At 44.6% G+C, this 20,955-nt stretch overlaps 1 protein-coding gene across 2 annotated transcripts; it reads left to right on the top strand.

Annotated features, from left to right (window-relative positions):
* The first annotated feature begins 113 nt into the window (after positions 1–113).
* Positions 114–10,657, top strand: LOC120645168 (disease resistance protein RGA5-like). 2 transcript variants are annotated; one of them, XM_039921942.1, is made up of 9 exons: positions 114–1,254; positions 4,912–6,703; positions 6,746–7,417; positions 7,567–7,761; positions 7,852–7,939; positions 9,803–9,951; positions 10,048–10,242; positions 10,344–10,455; positions 10,572–10,657. In XM_039921942.1, the coding sequence occupies exons 1-9, from the start codon at positions 497–499 to the stop codon at positions 10,649–10,651; spliced, it is 4,041 nt and encodes a 1,346-aa protein (XP_039777876.1). In that variant the 5' UTR covers positions 114–496; the 3' UTR covers positions 10,652–10,657. The 2 variants fall into 2 exon arrangements, with proteins under 2 accessions (XP_039777876.1, XP_039777877.1); XM_039921943.1 differs by lacking the exons at positions 7,567–7,761; positions 7,852–7,939; positions 9,803–9,951 and having other exon boundaries at positions 4,912–7,417.
* The last annotated feature ends 10,298 nt before the right edge of the window (positions 10,658–20,955 follow it).

The raw sequence follows: 20,955 nt of genomic DNA, 5'->3' as shown, positions 1-20,955 counted from the left end.
TATATGACAGATACGGTTTCATATAGCTAGTAACAAGACCATTTCTATATGTCGTCGTCCGTATCGAAACAAAGTGTATAAATTGCTACTAGCTAGGGTCCCAAGTCCCAACCCTAGTGAGTTTCTAATGATGGGTTGTTGCACTGGTGTAAATCTATTTTGGCTGTGTTGTGGCTAGCCTGCCGCTTTCGCCTACCTACCCAACAGCCACAGCCCACATACGGCTTGGAAAACCAGCAGCCGAACGGATGGATACCATTGGCAAATTCATCATCAAGAGATAACAGAGAGATAATAGAGAGAATATAATAGAAGTTACCCATATATTCCTGCGCACACCCTGCTTTGAATGGACTTGTGCCAGGCCATCATTGGAGATCTTTGGTGAAGTTCTTTCTTCCTGCAGCATCATTCTCATTTTCATAGGATTCCCTTCCTCATATTCATCAGTACTAACTACAACAAGTGATCTCTCTGGTCGTTGCAGAGAGAATTAATGACGGAACCTCTGAATAGCTCTTCGCTGGGTGCCATGGGGTCCCTTCTCAGGAAGCTCGACGAGCTACTGCGTACTGAAGAGAGGGCACAGGGACTCATAGGCGACCTTCGTATCATAAGAACCAAGATGGAGGAGCTATTGAAGGTAGACAGCCCTCCCCATACGGTGAAATACTGGATGAATGAAGCACGTGAATTGTCCTACGACATGGAAATCTGCGTGGACTTGTTCGTCCATTCCAGCCAGCCAGAAGCGTTGCCAGATAAGTTGGCGTGGATTTTTACCTGGCATAAAGAGATTTTGGGTTTCTTGGCTCGCGTGAAGGAGGTTAACGAAAGATGTGAGAGGTACAATCTTGTCCCCAACAGTAGTCGGACAAAAATTATAGCGAGCCATCAGCTTCAAACTCTATACGAAGAACCTGATCCTTTCGGCATGGAAGAGCCCACAAACAAGCTTCTTGAGTGGCTGATGCTGAAGGACCACGGAGAAGACGAAGACAAGCTCAATGTTGTTTCCGTTCTTGGTGATGAAGGAGTCGGTAAAAGCACGCTTGTCAAAAGACTATGGCGAGTGTCGGAAGATAATAAGTTCCAATTCAACTGCCGGGCTTTCGTGCAGGCGGCCAAAAAGCCTGATACGAGGATGATTCTCAGAAGCATACTCTCACAAGTCCACCCGCAGAAACCGCCCGAATGCTCCAGCAAGGTGCCAAATCTCATTCGCTATCTAAGGGGGCATCTCCAAGATAAGAGGTTCGAAAATTACCTTAGATAATCAGATTCTTTTACATACCTTCTTCCCTAAACTTCCTATGTGCATGCTACTACATATATTTAGGCCCTGTTTAGATTCATTAGCTGCTAATAGTTAGCTAGCAAATAGGCCACAACTAATATTAGCTAGTTTTGTTCAACTAGTGAAAATAGTCTATTTGGTATTCAACCAACTATTAGCTAAACTATTAGCTAGACCTGTTTGGATCCAAGCAGCTAACTATTAGCTTCTTGATCCAAACAGGGCCTTAGAGACATACTAGTGAGGGACCGAAAGGGCAACTAGAGGGGGGGTGAATGGGAGCCGATAAAAATTATCGCAAACTGAAGCTCGGCTTATGATCCCAAGTGTGCACCCAACCCTAGAGTCCTAGGTGAAGTGTAGAGTAGCTATAGAGGAGCTACACTAATACAAAACAACCCTAGGAACAAACACGACAACACGCGGAAGCAAACACACAAAAACAGCGTTAGGAAACACACGGTATACCTCACCGGTTGATCCGACGCATATGAACTTGACAGCGTTGGTTAAACCGGTGAGACAGAGCCGGCAGCAGAGAAACAAGGGCACCGGTTGATCCGACGAACGAGTTTGACCAGCATCGGTTCAACCGGTGTTACACACCGGATGATCCGACAAAATCAAACACCAACGCCGGTGCAGTTGTCCAGAGAGACCACAAATCTGAGATTCCAAGCACCAGTTAAACCGAAGTAGACGAACTTCAATACGCCGGTGCAACGGCAAAAACAGCACGCAGAGACAGATATTCAGGCTTCACCGGTTGAACCGATGCTTGTGGAACAAAAACATCGGTGCAACCAAACCGAACGTCCAAAACCCTAAAGTACCAAGATCCTATACACCGGTTGATCCAACGCAGACAACTTCAGAGCGTCAGTTCATCCGGTGCTAGGAAGAACAGAGTCCAGAAACCCTTTTCAGCCCGCGATCTTTGGAATCTTCGATGATTGGAAGATCAAATCAAGTCCAAAGGAGCTAAAATTTTGCAGCCACGATCACAAAGGACTTGTGAACATGTCCACGGAAGGAATCGACGAATCACTCCATAGTTTGGGAGGAATCGAAGAATTACGAGCAAGAACGGGGGTTTTCTCTAGAACGCCAAAAACTTCGATTCGAGTGGACTCGTGATTCCAGGGGTTGTAGCACTAGGCTAGATGTATTAGAGTCACTTCAAAGAGTCACGAAATCATCAAGAACCAAGCCATCAACCCGTGCTCATGAATCGACAAAGGAAAATCGAATTTCAAACAAACGAGGCTCAAGATGAACGAAAGAAGTGAATTCAAAACCCTGGAGGACACAAGGAGGGAAGGGCCTCCTTTCCCGATCAATCTCAGTACAAAAACTCAAAATCCCATGGTTCAACTTGTACTCCTAGAGAAGAGAGGGAGAGAACAGAGAGAGGGATAGAGGGGGCGCCTGGAGGAGATCAGAGTGGCGTCTAGTTCCTTGGCTCCAGGGGGAGGTGAGTTGGCTGCCCTCCTCTCTATTTTAACTCCACTAACTGTCTATACTAAAGACTAAAAAACCCATAGACTTAACTAGACACTAGAAAGCCCGTAGGGGCAAAACCGGAAAAGATACATTGGACTCATCCGACGGCCGAGGTTCTTTCTTCGACTCGAAGCCTTCTCCGCGATGCCGCCATGTCGATGAAGATCCGGTTCACGGTTTTGGGGGGTCCGCGAAACCCGGGTAGGTGGCCGGTTTTGAGAAAACCGTCAAAACTCCACGCGCGGGAAGATTTCTGCCTCCACGCCGTGGCCCTAGACGCCGTTCCTGCCTCGGCCTTCTGACGGCCCTAGACACCGCCCGACGCCCATCACCTCCTTGCCCGCAGCGAGGCCCTAGACTCCGTCGACGCCCATTGCCTCCATCAGTCCCGAGACCGACGCCCGTGCCTCCACGACTTGGCGTCTTCAACCGCCGTCCGCAAGCTTGGTTTTGTGGCGCAAACCAAGAAACCCGCCTTCCGTCGCCGCTTGCGCCCTCAATCCAGGAGTGGACGCCACAGCTGCCGCCCGGCACGAGCTCCGGTCCCGGCTGCCCTTCACCGCCGTCCACCGCACGGTCCATCGGCCACAGCACCTCCACGGCAGCTCTCCGTCGACACTCGACGCCCGTGTACCTACAACCAAAGACCAAGCACACGATCACACCGCACGGTTGACAATTCACTCATCACCGCCAGGAGAAGGTACTCTCATTCCTCAACTAGCCATACAGTGGATACACACTTATAGACTGTGGTAGAAAAAATATGACAAATTTTTATAAAAAAATAAAACAAACAACTATCGATTTTGCAGTCTCAAATTCCAACAACTATTAACAATAATACCATTAACTAGATCTAAGTATCACTAAATTATTCACATCTATCATAATGACAAATGACACTTAAGTCTGCATCTAAATTAAACATCATCTCTAGCACCATAGAAAGCAACCTAAATAAAACCATCAATCATATATTTAGATTGATGGTGTTTTTGTGTTCTTCTCTTTCTTGTTTGTTTAGACTACTAGTGTGTAGCAAGTATTTTTGTTGCAACTCAACCTTTCTTTTTTGATATATAAAAATAATCTCATTGGGGACACTACCGGAAAACGCTAATTTGCCGTGTGCTCGGGACTTTACCGTGTGCAGTTTCATGGGCACATGGCAAAGGAGTTTGCCAATGTCTGTTCGCCATGTGCCAAAGGCCCAAATGCACACGGCAAACTCCTGTTATCCCGTAGTGGGAGTACTCTTCTCAACTTTATGTTAAATAAAACACTAAATCTACATCTAATAGGTTACATCTAGTCCTCTACTGTTACGAAGGATATCCTAAAGGAACCCTAAATCTATATGTATTTGAATTATCAGCAAACTTACAATGGATTCAAGGTTTACCTAAGCGAAAATTTCCAAAGTTGGACCATGATTTCAGAGAAAGGTATTAATATTTACCTAATAATATAGGTAAATTAATACAGTATCTTTCAAAATGGATATAGTATTTTCATTTAAAATTGCAAATATTATTGCTTTTCTATGATCTTTGATCAAATCTTAAGAATTTTGGCTCAGGACCAACTTAGACCCACTTATATTTCAGGATGGAGGTGCTATTGTTTGGATCACCTGGCTAGGGCTAACTGTTCGTAGTAACAATTAACTACTTATATCCAGGGTTGGGCCTGTCGGTAGTGTCACAAATATGGGAGGGATTGCTAGAAGTGAGAATCGTGAAATTCCGGCTGAATTTTGTTAAACGTTGTGAATTTTTGACTAAAATTTCAAAATCTGAACAAATAATTTTCGAAAAACAAAATTACCAGCATATACATTTACCCGAAATCACCGGTAAAATTGAAAATCACTAAAGTTTGTCCGAAATTCCAAACCTTGTATCTTGAAAAAGATGGAGTAACAATAAATATTATTTTACCTTGCTAGGAGATTCTGAAGCCTGAAAACTGTGTAAGAGTTGCAGACATTCATAATTTAGGTTATTAGCACATATCCATCTTGAATTTAAAATTTTGTCTCTTACAATGCTCTATGTTATATGATAATTGTATATGAAGCATGCTGACATGTATAAATATTTTGTTAGGTACTTTATTGTAATTGATGACTTATGGGATATCTCAGTTTGGAACATTGTTAGACAGGCCTTTCCACAAAGGAAGTGCAGAATAATAACAGCAACAACAATTGAGAACGTCGCCCGAGCATGCTGCAGTTATGACAGTAATAATATTGTCAATGTCTACCGTCTCCGTGACAGTGAAGCCAAAAAACTATTTATTGATAGAGCATTCGGCTCCAAAAAAATATGTCCATCACAGTTCAATGATGTCACAGATAAGGTCACAGGAAAATGTGGTGGTTTACCCCTAGCCATCATCTGCACAGCTAGACTTGTAGCAAACCAGCCGGAAACAGAACAGGAACAACTTTTGGACTATGTAAACAATTCTCTACCCAGCAATTTGAGAACAAAGTCATCTTCTACGGAGATCCTGACCCAAGTACTGAATCTCTGTTACAGTAGGCTTCCTTGTTCTCTGAGGACATGTCTGCTCTATCTTAGTATGTATCCCGAGAACTACTTATTTCTGAAGGAAGATCTGGTGAAGCAATGGATGGCTGAAGATTTCATATGTGCACTAGACGGGAATGACATTGCAGATGTTGCCGGCGGTTATTTTGATGAACTCGTCAGTTTAGGCATGATCCAACGAATGGATATGATTAACTCCAACAAGAAGGGTTTGTTGTCCTACACAGTGCACCCTGTGGTATTTGATTTTGTTAGATGCAAGTCTACGGAAGATAATTTCGTGACCACTATAGATTATTCTCAGTCGACAGCAGTAGTGCTCACTGAGAAGGTTCGTCGACTCTCGCTCCACTTTGGCAGTGCAACATATGCTACTACGCCTGCATGTGTGGAAGTATCACAAGTTCGATCACTCTCTTTTATGGGACTCTTAGGTTGCATGCCTTCGATTGCAGAGTTTATGCTTGTTCGAGTTGTGATCCTCCATATCCATAGTGATGATGGCGACACCAAGTTTTCCCTTGAAGAAATCTGTAAGCTGCTTCAGCTAAGATATTTGCAAGTCCAATGCAACGTCACTGTGGTTTTACCACACCAGATGCGAAGTCTAAAACATCTGGAAACCGTGGAAATAAATGCAGGAGTAGAATATGTTCCACCGGATATGTTCCATGCTTCAAGATTGCTGCATGTCCGGCTTGTTGGAACGATGACAAGTCAAACTCGGACTTTTCCCTCAGTTGATGACTCGGGGAGCATCGTGCCCTCTCCTCCTGTCTTTCTTCAGAGTTTTGAGTTGCTACCTCCCATTTGCATCTTCTCAAGAATTCCCCTGTGGTTTCGTGAACTGCACAAACTCCGCGTTTTGGAAATTGTGGTCAGAAAATTGAGGAACACCATTGATGCCCTAGAAAAGTTACCGGTGCTCAAACATCTTTCCTTGTATGTTCGCACACCAACTGAGGTAAGCATAATCTTCATAAAAGATGTGTTCCCATCCCTCGAGTACTTCAAGTTTGTGTGTGGTGTGCTATCGTTGGTCTTTCTGGAAGAAGCATTACCCCAACTTCGGAAGCTCAAGCTAGTGTTCAACGCCCACGAAGGGGAGCAGTACAGGAACATGATGCTTGTGGGCATCAGACACCTGTCAAGCCTCGAGGAAGTTGTTGGAAGCATTGGGTTGGCCCCTGATGCTGTTGAATCTGACAGGGTAGCTGCAGCGTCCGCTTTCAAGGGTGCAATTAGAAAGCATCCACGTCACCGAAGCTTCGAACAGGTGAAAATGGTCGATCCAGTTGACGAAGACGACGATGATCCTTGGATGAAGCTGACTGGCAGCTGCAGCCAACGGCGGGAAGAATCCTCAAATGAACGTGAAGTGCCGAGGTGGAAGCTGGCGTTTCAGAGCCCACCACAGCACATCATCTTCGCCGGCTCCAACATCAAGGACCGCGACGGCAGACCGCTGGAGGTGATCCTCGTGGACACGGACACCGGCTCGCCACTGTCAAAGCTCCGCCCGGGGCGGCTGTCAAAGCTCCGCCGGAGGCCGCTGTCAAAGCTCCGCCCGGGGCCGCTGTCAAAGCTCCGAATCGAGTTTGTACCGCTCGAAGGGGACTATATTGGCCTCTTCGGGGACTACTGTACCGCAGACGAGTTCCAGAGGGCCGTCGTTAGGGAGCGCCAAGGGAAGCTGCTCACCGGCCAAGTCAGAATCATCATGCGGGACGGGCGCGCCACGGTGGGCGAGCTCCAGTTCTCGGACAAGTCGTCCTGGTCGCACTGCCGCAGGTTCCGCATCGGGGCGCGCGTCGTGCCAGGAAGCTACGACGGCGGTAGGATCGCTGAGGCCATCACCGAAAACTTCATGGTCATAGACGATGAGCACGAGACGTATGGGCGGAAGTACTACGCTCCCGTCCTCGGCGACTCGGTGTGGAGGCTGGACAAGATCGGCAAGGACAGCGCGTTCCACAGCAAGCTGAAGCGCAACAACATCGAGACTGTTCAGGAATTCCTAAGGATGCTAATGGTCAAGCCCGACCAGCTGCGAGCGGTAATATAATTAAGTTTCCATTCTCTTCAGGGCCGGGGAAGGAATGAATAATAATACTAGTACTTTAACCACACATAAACGTTACTCTCGCCGGCTTGTACGTTTATTTGAATGAATGCTCTGCTTAATTAATTTGTGGGATCCATCAGATTCTGGGCGACGGCATGACGGACGATATGTGGGAGGCGACGACCAAGCACGCGAGGACCTGCGACCCCGGCAACAAGGTATACGCCTACAGCTCGGCGGGAGGCACTATCTACACGAACTCTATCTTCAACCTTGTTAAGGTCGAGATTGGCGGCATCGAGTGCCCCTTACATCAGCTGAATAGCGACCAGACGGTGAGTGGATGATCATGTCTCCCTGAGCTAAGCCGTCGGAACGGCAGAGGTGCGTAGGTTTTATTGCATTAAATTTATTGTCTCGTGCAGATGTTGGTGAGGCAGCTAAGTCTGGAGGCGTACGAGCACCCCGGCAAGCTCATGGAGCTACAGAAGCGCAGCTCTCCCTCCCTTTGCCCACTACAAGAAATCCATTGATCCATGACGAATTTTTTGTGACGTTTATGAACATCGTCATAAACAGGCAGGATCTATGACGATTTATGAATTTTCGTCACAGATTTATAAAAAGCCCATATGGGCTCTAATTTGGGCTTAGTTTCCATGACAAACCTCTGAAAACGTCATAGAATGAAAATAGAAATCATCACGAATTTGATATGGTGCTCAAACCATAATGGTGATAAAGAAAATACGTTATAGTTTAACATGAATGCACGAATTAGCGTAAGACTAAATTCATATATGCATCCATTTTTAGCCCACTCAAATCATCATTTTTCTATCATCCTTATTATTTTGCCCACTCAAATCATCATTTTTCTATCATCCTTATTATTTTGCTAAAGGCCCATTTATTCTCTTCATTCTTGTGCCACCGCAGGCCCATTTATTCCCTTCATTCTTGTGCCACCGCAGCCTAGGACCAACTCCGGCCTTTCTTGACTCGGTCCACAGCAGAAAAAATAGGATAAAAATAAAAAAAACCTTGGCGCACATAGGAATCAAACTCATTACCTCTGTCTACGACAAAGCAATCCAACCACTGCGCTAGGCATTTGTATGTGTTTAATTAGCAGGAAAACACATTTTCTTCGGGCCTCCTCTCTCTCTCCTCCATGCTGTCTTGCGCCACCCCGTTCTCCTGCAGTCCTGCACCAAGCCCAGCTGCATGCTGCAGCAGGAGGAGGAGGACCAACTGAAAAAAGCACCAGCGGAGGGGAAAAAACACGCTGAAAGGAAGGAAGAAGAATCGAACCAGGGTCTTCTAGGTAAGAATCAAGCGCCCTTCCACCATGCTGCGCGTCCATTTTGTGCTGGAGTTTGGTATTAGCCTATATATTTACTTACTTTCTCATTTATTTACTTGTGCGGGCCCATACGTGAAGAACACATGTGTAGTTTGTCTTTTTCTTTTAATTCGGAATTAAAATTTGTAAAAAGTATTTGTTTAGATAATGCTGGGTGCGGGTTCGAAATACATTCGGGCATCATATTTTTGCCGTTTTTTTTATTTCTGGCTGAGCTAAAAAAAACAGAAGGAACGGGGGTACAAACCTGCGACCATCTGCTCATCAACGGCTCCATGTACCACTGGGCTGCACATGTATTTGTGGATTCAAAGTGACAAAAATATATAAACATCTGCAACAAACTCGATTTACTTGATAAACATATTTATTGCTCATCTTTCTCTTTTTGAAAATCGTACCAAAATTTTATTTCAAGATTGAACATACGTAACAGGATTCTATAGCAATTTCTAGAATTTTTCTAGAAGTTTTTAGATATTATTATCATTATTTTATATTAAGGTTGCAAGTAGAAGTTGGAATTATTCCTATCAAACATTTAAAATTTTCTTTCATTTTCATAATATGCGCTATAATAGAACTGAGATGCTTAAAATATTTTTTTAGATATTATTAGAGATAATTGTAGTTCAAATAGTAATTACTTTCAATAAACATGCAGAAATTCATTTAAATGGTAGAAAATACCAAATCTGTTCAGAAATTCTTAAAACTCCTACATGGCAACGCAGATGTCATTTATTACATGTAAAAACTGTATTGGGATCTATAAGATAGATGGTTTTACAATTCACTTCACAAGATTATCTTAATTTGATATTTGAAAATAGAAAACTAACTTTTTCGCAACAAGTGGCAATGTGTATCAACAAATACTAATAAGAGAATAAAGGTAAGATTTTGTCCAAAATTGAGGTATATATGAACAAGTAAAGACTTCAGGATGTTTAAATTTCAAAGTTTGAGTTGAGTTGTGTGAAACAATATAAGAGAAGGAAAATATCACAGCGACCCTCCCTCCCTTGGCGACTCGGTGTGGGTGCTGGAAAATATCACAAAGGAAGGCACGTTCCACAATAATCTGGAGCACAGCAACATCAAGACTGTTCAGGAATTCCTAAGGATGCTAATGGTGCAACCTGACCAGCTGCGTGCCGTAAGTTTATTTCCACTGCTGAGGGGGTCTGGACACTTCATCAGGAACTCTGGCCGTGCATGCTTGTTTTGAATGCTCTGTTTTGCGTGGGATCAGATTCTGGGCGACGGCATGACCGACGGTATGTGGGAGGAGACTACCAAGCACGCGAGGACCTGCTACCCCGGCGCCAAGGTGTACGTGTACACAGCGGGGGATTGCACCATCTACGTCAACTCCGTCTTCAACCTCGTTAAGGTCGAGATCGGTGGCACTGTCTGCCCGTTGCAGCAGCTCAACTGGGACCAGGTGGTGAGTCTATATATCTTCTGACTGCGTGCTACCTTGATCGTCATAGCTAGCGCCAGTGGTGACGAATTAACACTTTTCGTACATTCCCCTGTCGCGTGTAGTCGTTGGTGCTGCTGCTAATTATAGAAGCGTACGAGCACCGCCACGAGCTCCAAGAGACCAACGAGGTCGTATTCGTCGACAACGCCACCGACAACATCGCGTTGCTTCGCAGTAAGTATTTCGAGTCTCAGTCGGCCGGTATTCTCAAATAATGTTACATTTTGTGGCTTGTAGATATCCTTTAATTTTCTCACCTCTGTACGTGCTCCGGTAATTTGCAAATGCAGCACGCTTCAAGGAGCAGGCACTAGCGGACACACAGCCCTTCTTCAACAACATGGTTCCCAATCCTTGGGTCATACAATAGCCAAGCAAGCTAGCGAATACCACACCTAATTATATATTAGGGTTTAGGGTTCACTAGCCTATCAACCCGTGCTCTGCGCGCGGGCTAATTAAAATTAATATAAAATAAGACTTAAAGCTAATAATTATAATTATGTAAGCCCTCTTGCATCTATTAAACTAGCAAGGTGGCCCGCGCAAATAGCGCGGGTGGCTAGTTTTTATTTTTATTCTTCCATCTACAATTCTTTAAAATTTACGCATATATACATTTATTTTTTTTATGATCGCGGTATATTTTCTCTATTACGTGCCGTTTATGGGCTCTACAAATTAATTATTATAGCCGGCAAGGTACAATCTCCTTTTTTATGTTCACCATCCTCTATGGTCGGCATCACTTTCTCAAAGTCTCACTCGTATTCACTTTTTTGTACTCATAGTTTTTTTAAACAACGCTATTAAATTATACTTCTCCATGGCCATGCCAATGGTTTTTTAGTTGCTAACATGCTTCCTAGATAGCACACTAACAATATATTTGGTTGGACCTCATCTCCTCCTAAAACTTCTTTAGTTTTGACTTTAATGGTGAAACCATGGTGGCCCATGCTAATAGCGCGGGTAGCTATTCTTTATTTGTTTTCTTAAAATTTTTATCTTAACAGAATAGTCTATTTGGTATTGGACCTCTCGTTCGTTCTGGTTGAATACTACTTGCAGCTTCATATGGGTTTGTATTAAATCATCAGATTTTAAGTTGCTTTATTATATATCACATTTCTATATTTATAATATTTTAACTTGCAAAATCTAAATATGATGATTCAATAATATTAGGTAACCTTGAATATGGATGCATATTGTAGCACATAATATTTAAGTTCGATGATTCGCAAGATGGGATCAACTTGGATACATGTTTATATTTTTACAAAGTTTTTATATGTAGATACTAAATATGCTATATGTATGTGTTAGTGATGTTGAAGCCAACAACTTGTAACTTAGATGTTGAACTTTGATTTGTGCAATATTTTGAATAATATTAAGTGAAAGAAAGTCTAGCCTAGTTGTTAGAGCACCTGAGTAACATCCAGCCGATCTCGATCGGTCATATCTTTTTTTTATTCTGAAATTAGATATTTTTTAATTATATTTGATATAGACTTTTTGAATTAATTTTGACTATTAGATGTTCATTAAATTCAACTGTGTATATTCTTCTTTTCTTAAATTAATGTGTGAATTTATAGACACTCTCGATGAACGTATTTAATATGGACTCTTTCGGCTAGTTTTAAACATGGCTTCTTTAGGCTAGTTTAGACCGTTCGATCTTCATGACATACGGTGTCTCTTTCTAAAATTAATGTGGGAATTTCTAAATGCTTTTGGCGAATTTGGTGGCTTCTTTTAACGCTCCCTTGCCTATTCTTTGAGCGTTAACAGGATGAGTGCCACACCCTTTTCGTCCCTCTTGATGGTTATGCTATTGGTGACATGCATCTCATTGCCTTGGATTTATGATATATCGATCTCCATCTATCTAGTTCAACTTTGTCTCCTCGAGCCAATGTCACCAAGGACGCTTTTACAATAAAGAATTAAGCAGATATATTTTAGACCGCGAGGCGAACAGGGATGATGATTCGCTAAAAAAACCTCAAATATGTGATAATCGATATCCACATGTCTAGATCGACTTTGGCTCCTTAAGCCATTCTCACCAAGGATGCTTTGTAATTAAGAATCAAGCAAACGGACTAAAGATCGACATGCGAGGCAAAGGGAGATGATGATGATCCGAAAAAATTTTAGAGCGCTGCATGGTTGGCTTGATTGACACATGCATATGTATTGTCCTCGTTTTTTTTTCAAAACTAATATACTGCAGAGTAGAGTTTGTTGTCATTTATGTCATATTTGTGAGATCGATTGCACACTCCAAGAAACATGATTTTGGATTGATGTCCACATTAAACCTAGTGCATGAAATTAAATAGCCTTAACCTCTCTCCATTCCCTTCTACTTTTTATGATTTGCACCCTCTATAAATTTGTTGTAGTTTTGATCAGGTCAATTCGGCCAATGGAATTAGTTAAAGGTGGGATGTTATTACTCTTATATTCTTTTAATTTTCTATATTTAATATATGCATACTATTTTTTATTTAATATCTTTGATCGTATTCAGCATGGATTCTTTGAATTAATCTTAAATTCTTTTTTTTCTATATTTAACATATGCATACTCTTTTTTACAATAACTAAATATCTTTGATCATATTTGGCATGGACTCTTTGTATTAATCTTACATTCTTTTCTTTTATATATTTAATATATGCATACTCTTTTTTATAATAACTAAATATCTTTGATTGTATTTGGCATGGACTCTTTGATTAATCTAAGCCATTAGATCTTTATAAAATCCAACGGTCCAAATTCTTCTCTTTTTAGATTAATGTGGGAATTTCTAGTCTCTCGGCGAACGTGGTGGCTTCTTCTAACACTCAAATATTTATATAATAGATATTGTAACACATACTCTAGAATACATATTTATCATATCTACACTGCTAGAAAAACAGCCATTAATACCGGACCGGAACCCCCATTAGTACCGGGTGGTTGCCCGGTACCGCTTGGCCGGTACTATAAGGTCCGACCGGTACTAAAAGCCTTCGTGTCCAAACGTAACTTTTCCTTTCCCGCCTCTTTAATTTTTCATTTTCATTTTCTTTTCTCATTTCCTTTCTTTTCCCTTTCCCATAACACCGGTCATCAAAATAAAAAAATCACATCACAATCACAATTTTTAGAAGAATACATCTCACAATTACAAATTTCAGAAGAATAGGTCTCACAATCACAAATTTCAAAAGAATACACCTCACAATTATAAATTTCAGAAGAATAGATCTCACAATCACACAAATTACAAAAAAATACTGAGGTAGAGCAGCACGCGGCCCCGTGCGCCGCCGGGAGGCCGTCCTGGGCCTGGGCCTGGCCCTCGCGCGCCGCTGCATGGCCGAGCCCCCGCATGCCGCCGCAGGAGGGCCGAGCCCCCGCGCCGTCCCGGAGGTGGCCCCGCGCGCCGCCGCACGGCCTGGCCCCGCGCGCCGCCGCACGGCCGGCCTGGCCTGGCCCCGCTCGCCGCCAGAAGGCCAGCGTGGCCCCGCGCGCCATGGGAGGCCTGCTTGCCCGGCCATGGCGCGCTGCCAGGAGGTCAGCCTGGCCCCCATGTGCCACCGGAAGGCCGGCCCGGCCGAGGCGCGCCGCCGGGACGCCGCCTCGCCGCCGTCGGGAGGCCAGAGAGGGAAGGAGAGAGAGAGGATGAGGATTTAGCAAGAGAGGATGAGGATGAGGACTTAGTGTGAGTGGTGGTGAGATATTTAAGGACTGTGGCGGCGGCGGAGAGATTCAGTACCGGCCGAAGTCTCCTGCCGCTACTAAATGTCATCAGTGTCATTTAGTACCGGCTGTGGCTCCAGCCGGTACTAAATTGTTACCTAGCTGTTGCGCCCGGCCTTCAGTGGCGCACTTTAGTGCCGGCTGGTAGCTGCAGTCGGTACTAAAAGGCTCCAGGGTGCACTGTAGCTCAGACCCGGTACTAAATGGGCCCGTTAGTACCGGACCAAAGTGCGTCCCGTACTAACTGCCGCGGACGAATGAACCGTTTTCTGGCGGTGCTAGTTGCAATAGATTTTATTTTGCATCATACCTCCATATTTGTTTGATACATATTAATAAATTGAACTATTTATTTGTGTATTGGTATTCTTATCTCTACCATCATACATGAATACATGGTGACACATATCGTTGGTAATATTTTTATATAAAAAATAATATAAATAATATATCAATAATGGTAAAAATAGTAATTTAAAATTTTATATTGTTGCACTTTAATAATTAGATTTAGGGGTTCCTTTTACTTTTAATAATGATATAATCAAATAATTTAATTATATGCAAATTTAGAGGGTTATTTGCATTATTTTTATATGTTATATATAGGTGGGTAATTTACACAAAGATTAGGTGGTTAGATTTTTTATAATAGTAGATGTGGGTAATTTATTAGGAAAGATAATAGATCCGATGATTATTATGATTAAAGTTGTCGGATTGATGGCCGAATGTATCTGATTTTTGTGAGAATTTCTAGAATTTCTCTATTTTCTTAGAGTGTCCACCTAAAATTCTAGACGTGGCTTCACGTGGAGGCTTAAAAGGAGCCTCCAACTAGTAATAGTAAGTTAGAGTCTAATCATCACCAGGGATCAGCAGTGTGCACTCCTGCTTTTTTTTCCATGCTGTCTATCAGCCACTTTCCAAAACCCATCTGTCCTCTCTCGAATTTACATACGTCTTTCTAGTCCTGCACAGGCCTGCTGCATGCAATTCTTCGTTGGCACTCAAACTAATTTCTTCCAACCAGCTCAAACCCTCCATTGTGAAGTGCGCAAAAATATACTACTTGTTTTTGGGGAATACTTCTTTTGTGTGTACTTGAGAACTAATTTGTGCATAAAAAATAACACGAAGCGCCTAGTTAGGCAATTTGCTGGCACACAATAAGGGCTTTGCATGCCCACCACACCAACCCACCCCAACACACATGGATTGAGGTAAATACATAGACATCCAAACAAGTCCTAAATGATTTTGTGTAGAAAAGCTTCTTTTGCAGGTTCTATTATTATATTTTAACAGGATGCACTGGTTTCGGTCTTGTGCGTGCTCTCTGTTTTATATATAGCATAAAATGACCAGAAGGATTGGTCCGTTACCTTCAAACATGTCTCACGGATGGCCGCTTAGGATTCGCATTGGTCAATAATGTTAAATGTATTTTTTTATCTTAAATTATTCTTGTAATAATCATGGTCTGATACCTCTCCGTTGAAAAGGTACGAAGGACTGAAAACAGCGACAAGAGGGGGTGAATAGGAGCCAAAATTTTCTTTCGAAAACCTTGTAACATCCCGTAATTTTTACGAAATGTTAAATTCTCCAAAAATATGAATTTTCAAAAAAAAATTGTGTGATTGCGCAACTAGCTAAAATAACCTAAGTATAGTATTAATGCTATCTCTCTCTAATTCCTAGAAAATAAAGGCAAATTAAATATAAGGATTATAATGTTAGTGTGATTCATTTGGAGTTTTGGATATTTTTTGAATCTACCTTGTTTAAATTTGGTTTATTTGGTTTTTGTTTGAAATTGTGTGGATTTTAATTTGAATTCAGCCATTCAAATTAAAATCAAAAGCTAACTATCACTAAACCTGGGCCCAAACCTCCCTAAAATCCTCTAACCCAACCCACCAAGACCCTAAACCTAACATCCCACGCCGACCCGTTTAGCCTGCTTTGCCGGCCCGATCCGCTTCGCCTGCCTCGGCCCGTTTCCCCTTTTTCTGCCGTCAGCCCAACCGCACTCGCGGCCCAGTCCAGCCCACTTTTCCTTTCCCCACGCGGACAGCCCAGCTGCGCCCCCTCACTTCTCTCCCTGTGCCGTTGACGTCCCGACCCCATCAGTCAGCCCCCTCCCCTGTTCCTCTTCCTCACGCGGGCGACGCTGCCCCTCGCCTCACCTGCCCGCGCACTTGCGTGCGTGGCACACCACCGCTCCTGCTCCACGACAAAGGCCCGCAACCACAGCCGCATCTCGCGCTACCCGCCCGCGTCACACCTGCCCGCTGTCGGCCACCACCCTTGCGCACAACCCCGAACCTAGGGTGGAGAGGGCTCGGATGCGCGCCACATGCACCCGCGCCACTCCCGTCTCATCCGCGATGTTCCCTCGGCGTCCGTGCCCCATAGAGCGCAAGCCACATCCCGGAGCCACTATAAACCCCGCACCACAGCCGCTCCCAAACCCTAGCGCCACTAGGGAATTTTCCCCCTTCCGTCGCTGCCACGGTCAGAACAGAGAGGGAGAGGGCCAAGAAGAGGAGAAGAAGGAGAAGAGGAGGAGCACCACGAGGAGGAGGAGGAGGACGCCATCGCTGTTGGAGTACGCCGCCGAGCCTACGCCCTGATCCACTACATCGATGCACCTGCGTGGCCAGCTCTGCTCCGACTCACCGCGGCCTCAACTCGTCACGGCGCCGCCCTTTCGTCCCTAATCCGACTCGGTAGGCCCTGTCTTGCTCCACTCCTGCCTCTATCATGCTGCCGGTGTGCCATAGGCGCCGATGAGCCCTCCATAGGCAAGCTAGACCACCATCCCTTGTGTGCTGCAGGAGCCCGTCACTGCAGCCTTGCCTCGCAGGCCACCATCATTGTCTTGCCGCCGGCCATGTCATGGCCCTGGCATCCCAGGTGCCCGCACGCGAGTCCGTGCCCTGGCCGGCGGAGCACAAGGCCATGCCTTTCGCAAGGCCGAATCGAGCTCGTTGCCTCCGTGGCGTCCGCGCGTGGCATTGGCCATGCCGTTACCCACATTCGCGCGGCATGCACTCCAAACCTGCCCAGCCGCCCTTGCCTCTCCGTGACCTCATAGGCGAGCCGTGCTGTGGCTTCTCGCACACGCGCACGCCGTTGCCCCGCTGTTCGCCATGCACCCCATCGCTCGGCGCCCCTATCTCTGCAACCACCGTTGGACCCGCACGCGAACGCACACTGGTGCCAAGCATTGAGCTTCGATACCGGGTTTGCGAAGACCTCGGCAACGGCCTCAGAAATGCCTGTTGGCAGTCCTTAGTGCAATCACTAGAAATAAGGGCGCCAACCCATCCTAGCAACTGCACCCAAGGGATGCCACTCTCGTGGTATAATCTATACGATTATAGATGGGTCCGCAAGCGCACGGATATACCGTTGTAGCATTTCACCCGGAGAGTAAGGGTATCATTATTTATTTGTTTCTCAAAGGATGGCAATGGCAAAGGTACTGTACTTAACATTAACCATGACATTGTGCCTCAAGCAATAAGCAATAGGCAAAACTCTAACAGGGGTAAGTCCAGGTAAAGAGATAAACAAGGTTAATGCGACACAGCACACAACCACACTCCAAGAGGAAGGAATAAAAGAGAGAAACGACGAAACAAAGGACTAATCTATCCTACGTCAAGTCAGCTGGAAGGATGTTAATCTCGGGTATTTAGTTGATAGCACATCGGGCAGCCATCTGTTTTCCCAGAAACACACCGTGGACCCACTTCCAATGAAGCACTGAGAAACAGATCGGTAGATATTGTTTAAACGCATAACATCCTGCCACCAAAATGATCCCACTTCTCTTGTTGTGTGTGGAACTTTGTCTTGGTAATACCTGAACCACACAAGCTGTACCCAAGGGATTTCCTCTTGATTGTAGAATTTGTGCAAGTGCTTGAGCAAGAGAGCATCATTGGAAGTCTTGGCACAACTCTATATTATGAATAGAAGTCTGACAAGTCGGATACAAAGCCATACCGGGAGCCGAGGATTGCTCAACGACCCCGATGACGACTTGCTCGCTAAAGAAGACCTAGCCTAGCTCCACTACCTAGCTTAGAGAGCAAGAGAGAGGAGAGCCTTCTTGGAATGGTGGAATTAAGAGAGAGAGAGAGTGTGTGTGTGTGTTGATAGGGGTGGAGGGGAGAGGCCTATTTATACTAGTGGAGGTCGGTCTCTCGCCAACGCACGTATGGAAGGTGATCAGGTGCCTTGGGGGCGACTCCTCCTCGAAGTGCACCTGGACAGGAGCCAGACTAGGTTTGGCCGACCCACCTGGCAGGCTCTCGTCCTTATCCTCCTCTGGTAGGCTGACAGGTGGGCTCTTGTATCTTTCCTTGTATGCATTATGTGTGGCGCGCCCGTTTGCTCTGCCAGATGGGTCCTCTTTGTAAGTGAGTGACGCCGGATGCGATCTTCTGCGTAGTTGTACAGCGTCTGCTGTGTGTTTTCTTCTTATTCCACTCTTGCTCATTTGAAATGTACAAAACTCGAAAACAATTGTGGAGCAAGGTTAGTGATATAAATATGCGAGTAAGGTATATAGTTTTCCTTTATTGTGAGTCTAGTTGACGGTCAACAACTCCCCCAAGCTATCCCTTTGCTCATCCCGAGCAAAGTTTTAGACTTAGGTTGTTGATCAGGAGTTGCTACAATGTCGCATTTCTGACTTATGCACAAGGCACAACTGAGTGTTCTCACCTTTATTCTGAATAAGTTGGCCTTGTTCGCACCTTTTTACCTTGCTCCTGTGGGGCTTATAACATCATCCTCATCTTTGGCGGTTGAGGGTCAGAACGACTTGTAGAGTACCAATTGCCCACTCTTTTGTTCAATCGTCAATCCGGAGGTTTTGTAAAGTTTTTGAAAAGAAATTTTGTAAGTTCCTCGGGTGATCTCTCGAATCGCTCAAATGTGTTTCATTCCTCACTAAGGCCTTTTTGTGTGCCTTTCTTTTCCATCCTACTTCTAATAGTTTCTTTTTGCTGGATCTGTTGGTATGGAGGATATGATGGCAAACCTGCTTCTCATATTTTGTTAAGTCAAAGACCAGATCCAAAGGAGAAACAAGTCATAAACCTTGATCAAGATGTGCAAGTGTGTGGAAATTTTTGGTGGATGATGGATGAAACTCCTTTATATGATTTCTCTCTCCCTTGTAATATTTTTGGTATGGGCTATATTTTCTAGTTGTCATGCCTTCGGGGCATGTGGCATTCCTTCTCTGGGTATGCATCTTTTTTTTTGGACATGCCTTATAGGCATGCAGCATACCTTCTTGGGTATGCATCTTTTTTTTGTATAGCCCATACATTTTGACGATAACTTTGGAGAGATTCTTGGTATGTCATGGAGTTTTATTTGTGGATGGATGGGTGGATGTACTTGCTATCTTCCAGTGTAGAAGTATAGCATGTGAGTGGACGTGTACGTGATCTTGATCATGGGCGTATGAAATGACTCTCTCAAAGGGACACAACAATTTGACAAAGCTCAATGAGAAAACAAGTTGCATAAATGGAAAGACTTTTCAAACTTGTAACTCATATGGCTTTGGAAGGGAATTGCGTATCACCGAGGAACAAGTTACAAGTAACCTCTATTGACGGTCGTTAAGTGCAAAATATGACCGTCAACTATACTCACAAGAGAAGGAAAATCATGCCTCTTACTCACATATTTGTATCACTAACCTAGCTCCATAGTTGTTTTGGAGAATTATTGATTTTAGGAGCACAAGTCAGGAATAAGAAGAAAACACGAAGAATACGCAGATGAAGTCACAGAATATTGCGTCCTGCGTAACAGGAGCAAAAAAGTCCACTTGACAGACCAAACCGATCAACCAAGCCCCGGACCGACCATCTGACATCAGGACCCACCAGGCAGTGTACCAGAGAAAGACGGTGGCCAGAGGCAGTTATGTGGGGCCGCCCGACCCACTGGTTCGGCTGAACTAGGATGAGCTCCCGTCCAGGTGCATTTTGGCGAGAAGCTTGATCTGATCCTCCTTAAGGCGGGTTGGCATGTTTCCATACAAGGAGATGGCGGGAACCGACCTCTCCAAGCTATATAAGGGGCCTCCCACCACTCTCACCACACACCATCCAAGGGAGTATAGTAGTGCCACATTGCAAAGGCGACGCGCTAGTTCGCTAGTGCTTAGAATAAAGGAGGAGAGTGAGGAGTAGTTCGGGGAAGCACCGGGCCTGTCGGTGTTCCTCTCCAAGCTTGTACCTCTACAGATACTAGCTTCTTTTGGAGTAAAGTAAGTTAGTATTTGTGATTCTCTATTCTTGTATAGTACTAATCTTTTAGTGAGATCAGTTCTCTTACTCGCGGGTTCATCGCTCTGTTTTATACAGAGTGCCGTAGTTTGCTACGGGGTACCAAACGTAGTTAGACTATGGTAGTAATTTGTAGCATAGACGTGGTGTCTAGGCTAAGGGTTACTTTCGTTTGCCTTATATCCCACGGTCTGTGAGGTAGTCCACAGGTGGTGACAGCCCTGTTATTCCTTAGTAGCCCTCCACGTTCGGATATAGCGTAGAGCCATTGGCCGGAGTCTCCTGACCATTTCAGGGGTAAGCCAGTGCCCGAAGCAAGTATCTAGCCTGAGAGATCGACCTTAATACATCCTTAGTACTACCTCAGGAATCCTCTCTATCCCCGCCACTTAACTTGGTGTGTCCTTGGACCGACTTAGTAAGAAGTTAGTGCACACACGTTCCCTGTGGATACGATACCCTTGAATACTCATGGGTGAAAGCTACAACGGTATCCGTACGCTTGCGAATTTATTTGCATCGTTAAAATACCCAACAACCTCTCGTGGGGGTCCTCCCCCAAGCTAGCTTCAGGCT

The sequence above is a fragment of the Panicum virgatum genome, chromosome 8K, assembly GCF_016808335.1.
Source record: "Panicum virgatum strain AP13 chromosome 8K, P.virgatum_v5, whole genome shotgun sequence".
Taxonomy (NCBI): Eukaryota; Viridiplantae; Streptophyta; class Magnoliopsida; order Poales; family Poaceae; genus Panicum; species Panicum virgatum.
Note: the sequence above shows the minus strand (reverse complement) of the source record. Positions and strands in the feature narration are given on the sequence as shown.

Excerpts from the sequence above, each read along its gene's own strand:
- LOC120645168 (XM_039921942.1), top strand. The coding sequence starts at position 497 with ATGACGGAACCTCTGAATAGCTCTTCGCTGGGTGCCATGGGGTCCCTT. Across the intron at positions 7,762-7,851 it reads AGCTGAATAGCGACCAGACG|ATGTTGGTGAGGCAGCTAAG; the intron begins GTGAGTGGATGA and ends TGTCTCGTGCAG. Across the intron at positions 7,940-9,802 it reads CAGCTCTCCCTCCCTTTGCC|GCGACCCTCCCTCCCTTGGC; the intron begins CACTACAAGAAA and ends GAAAATATCACA.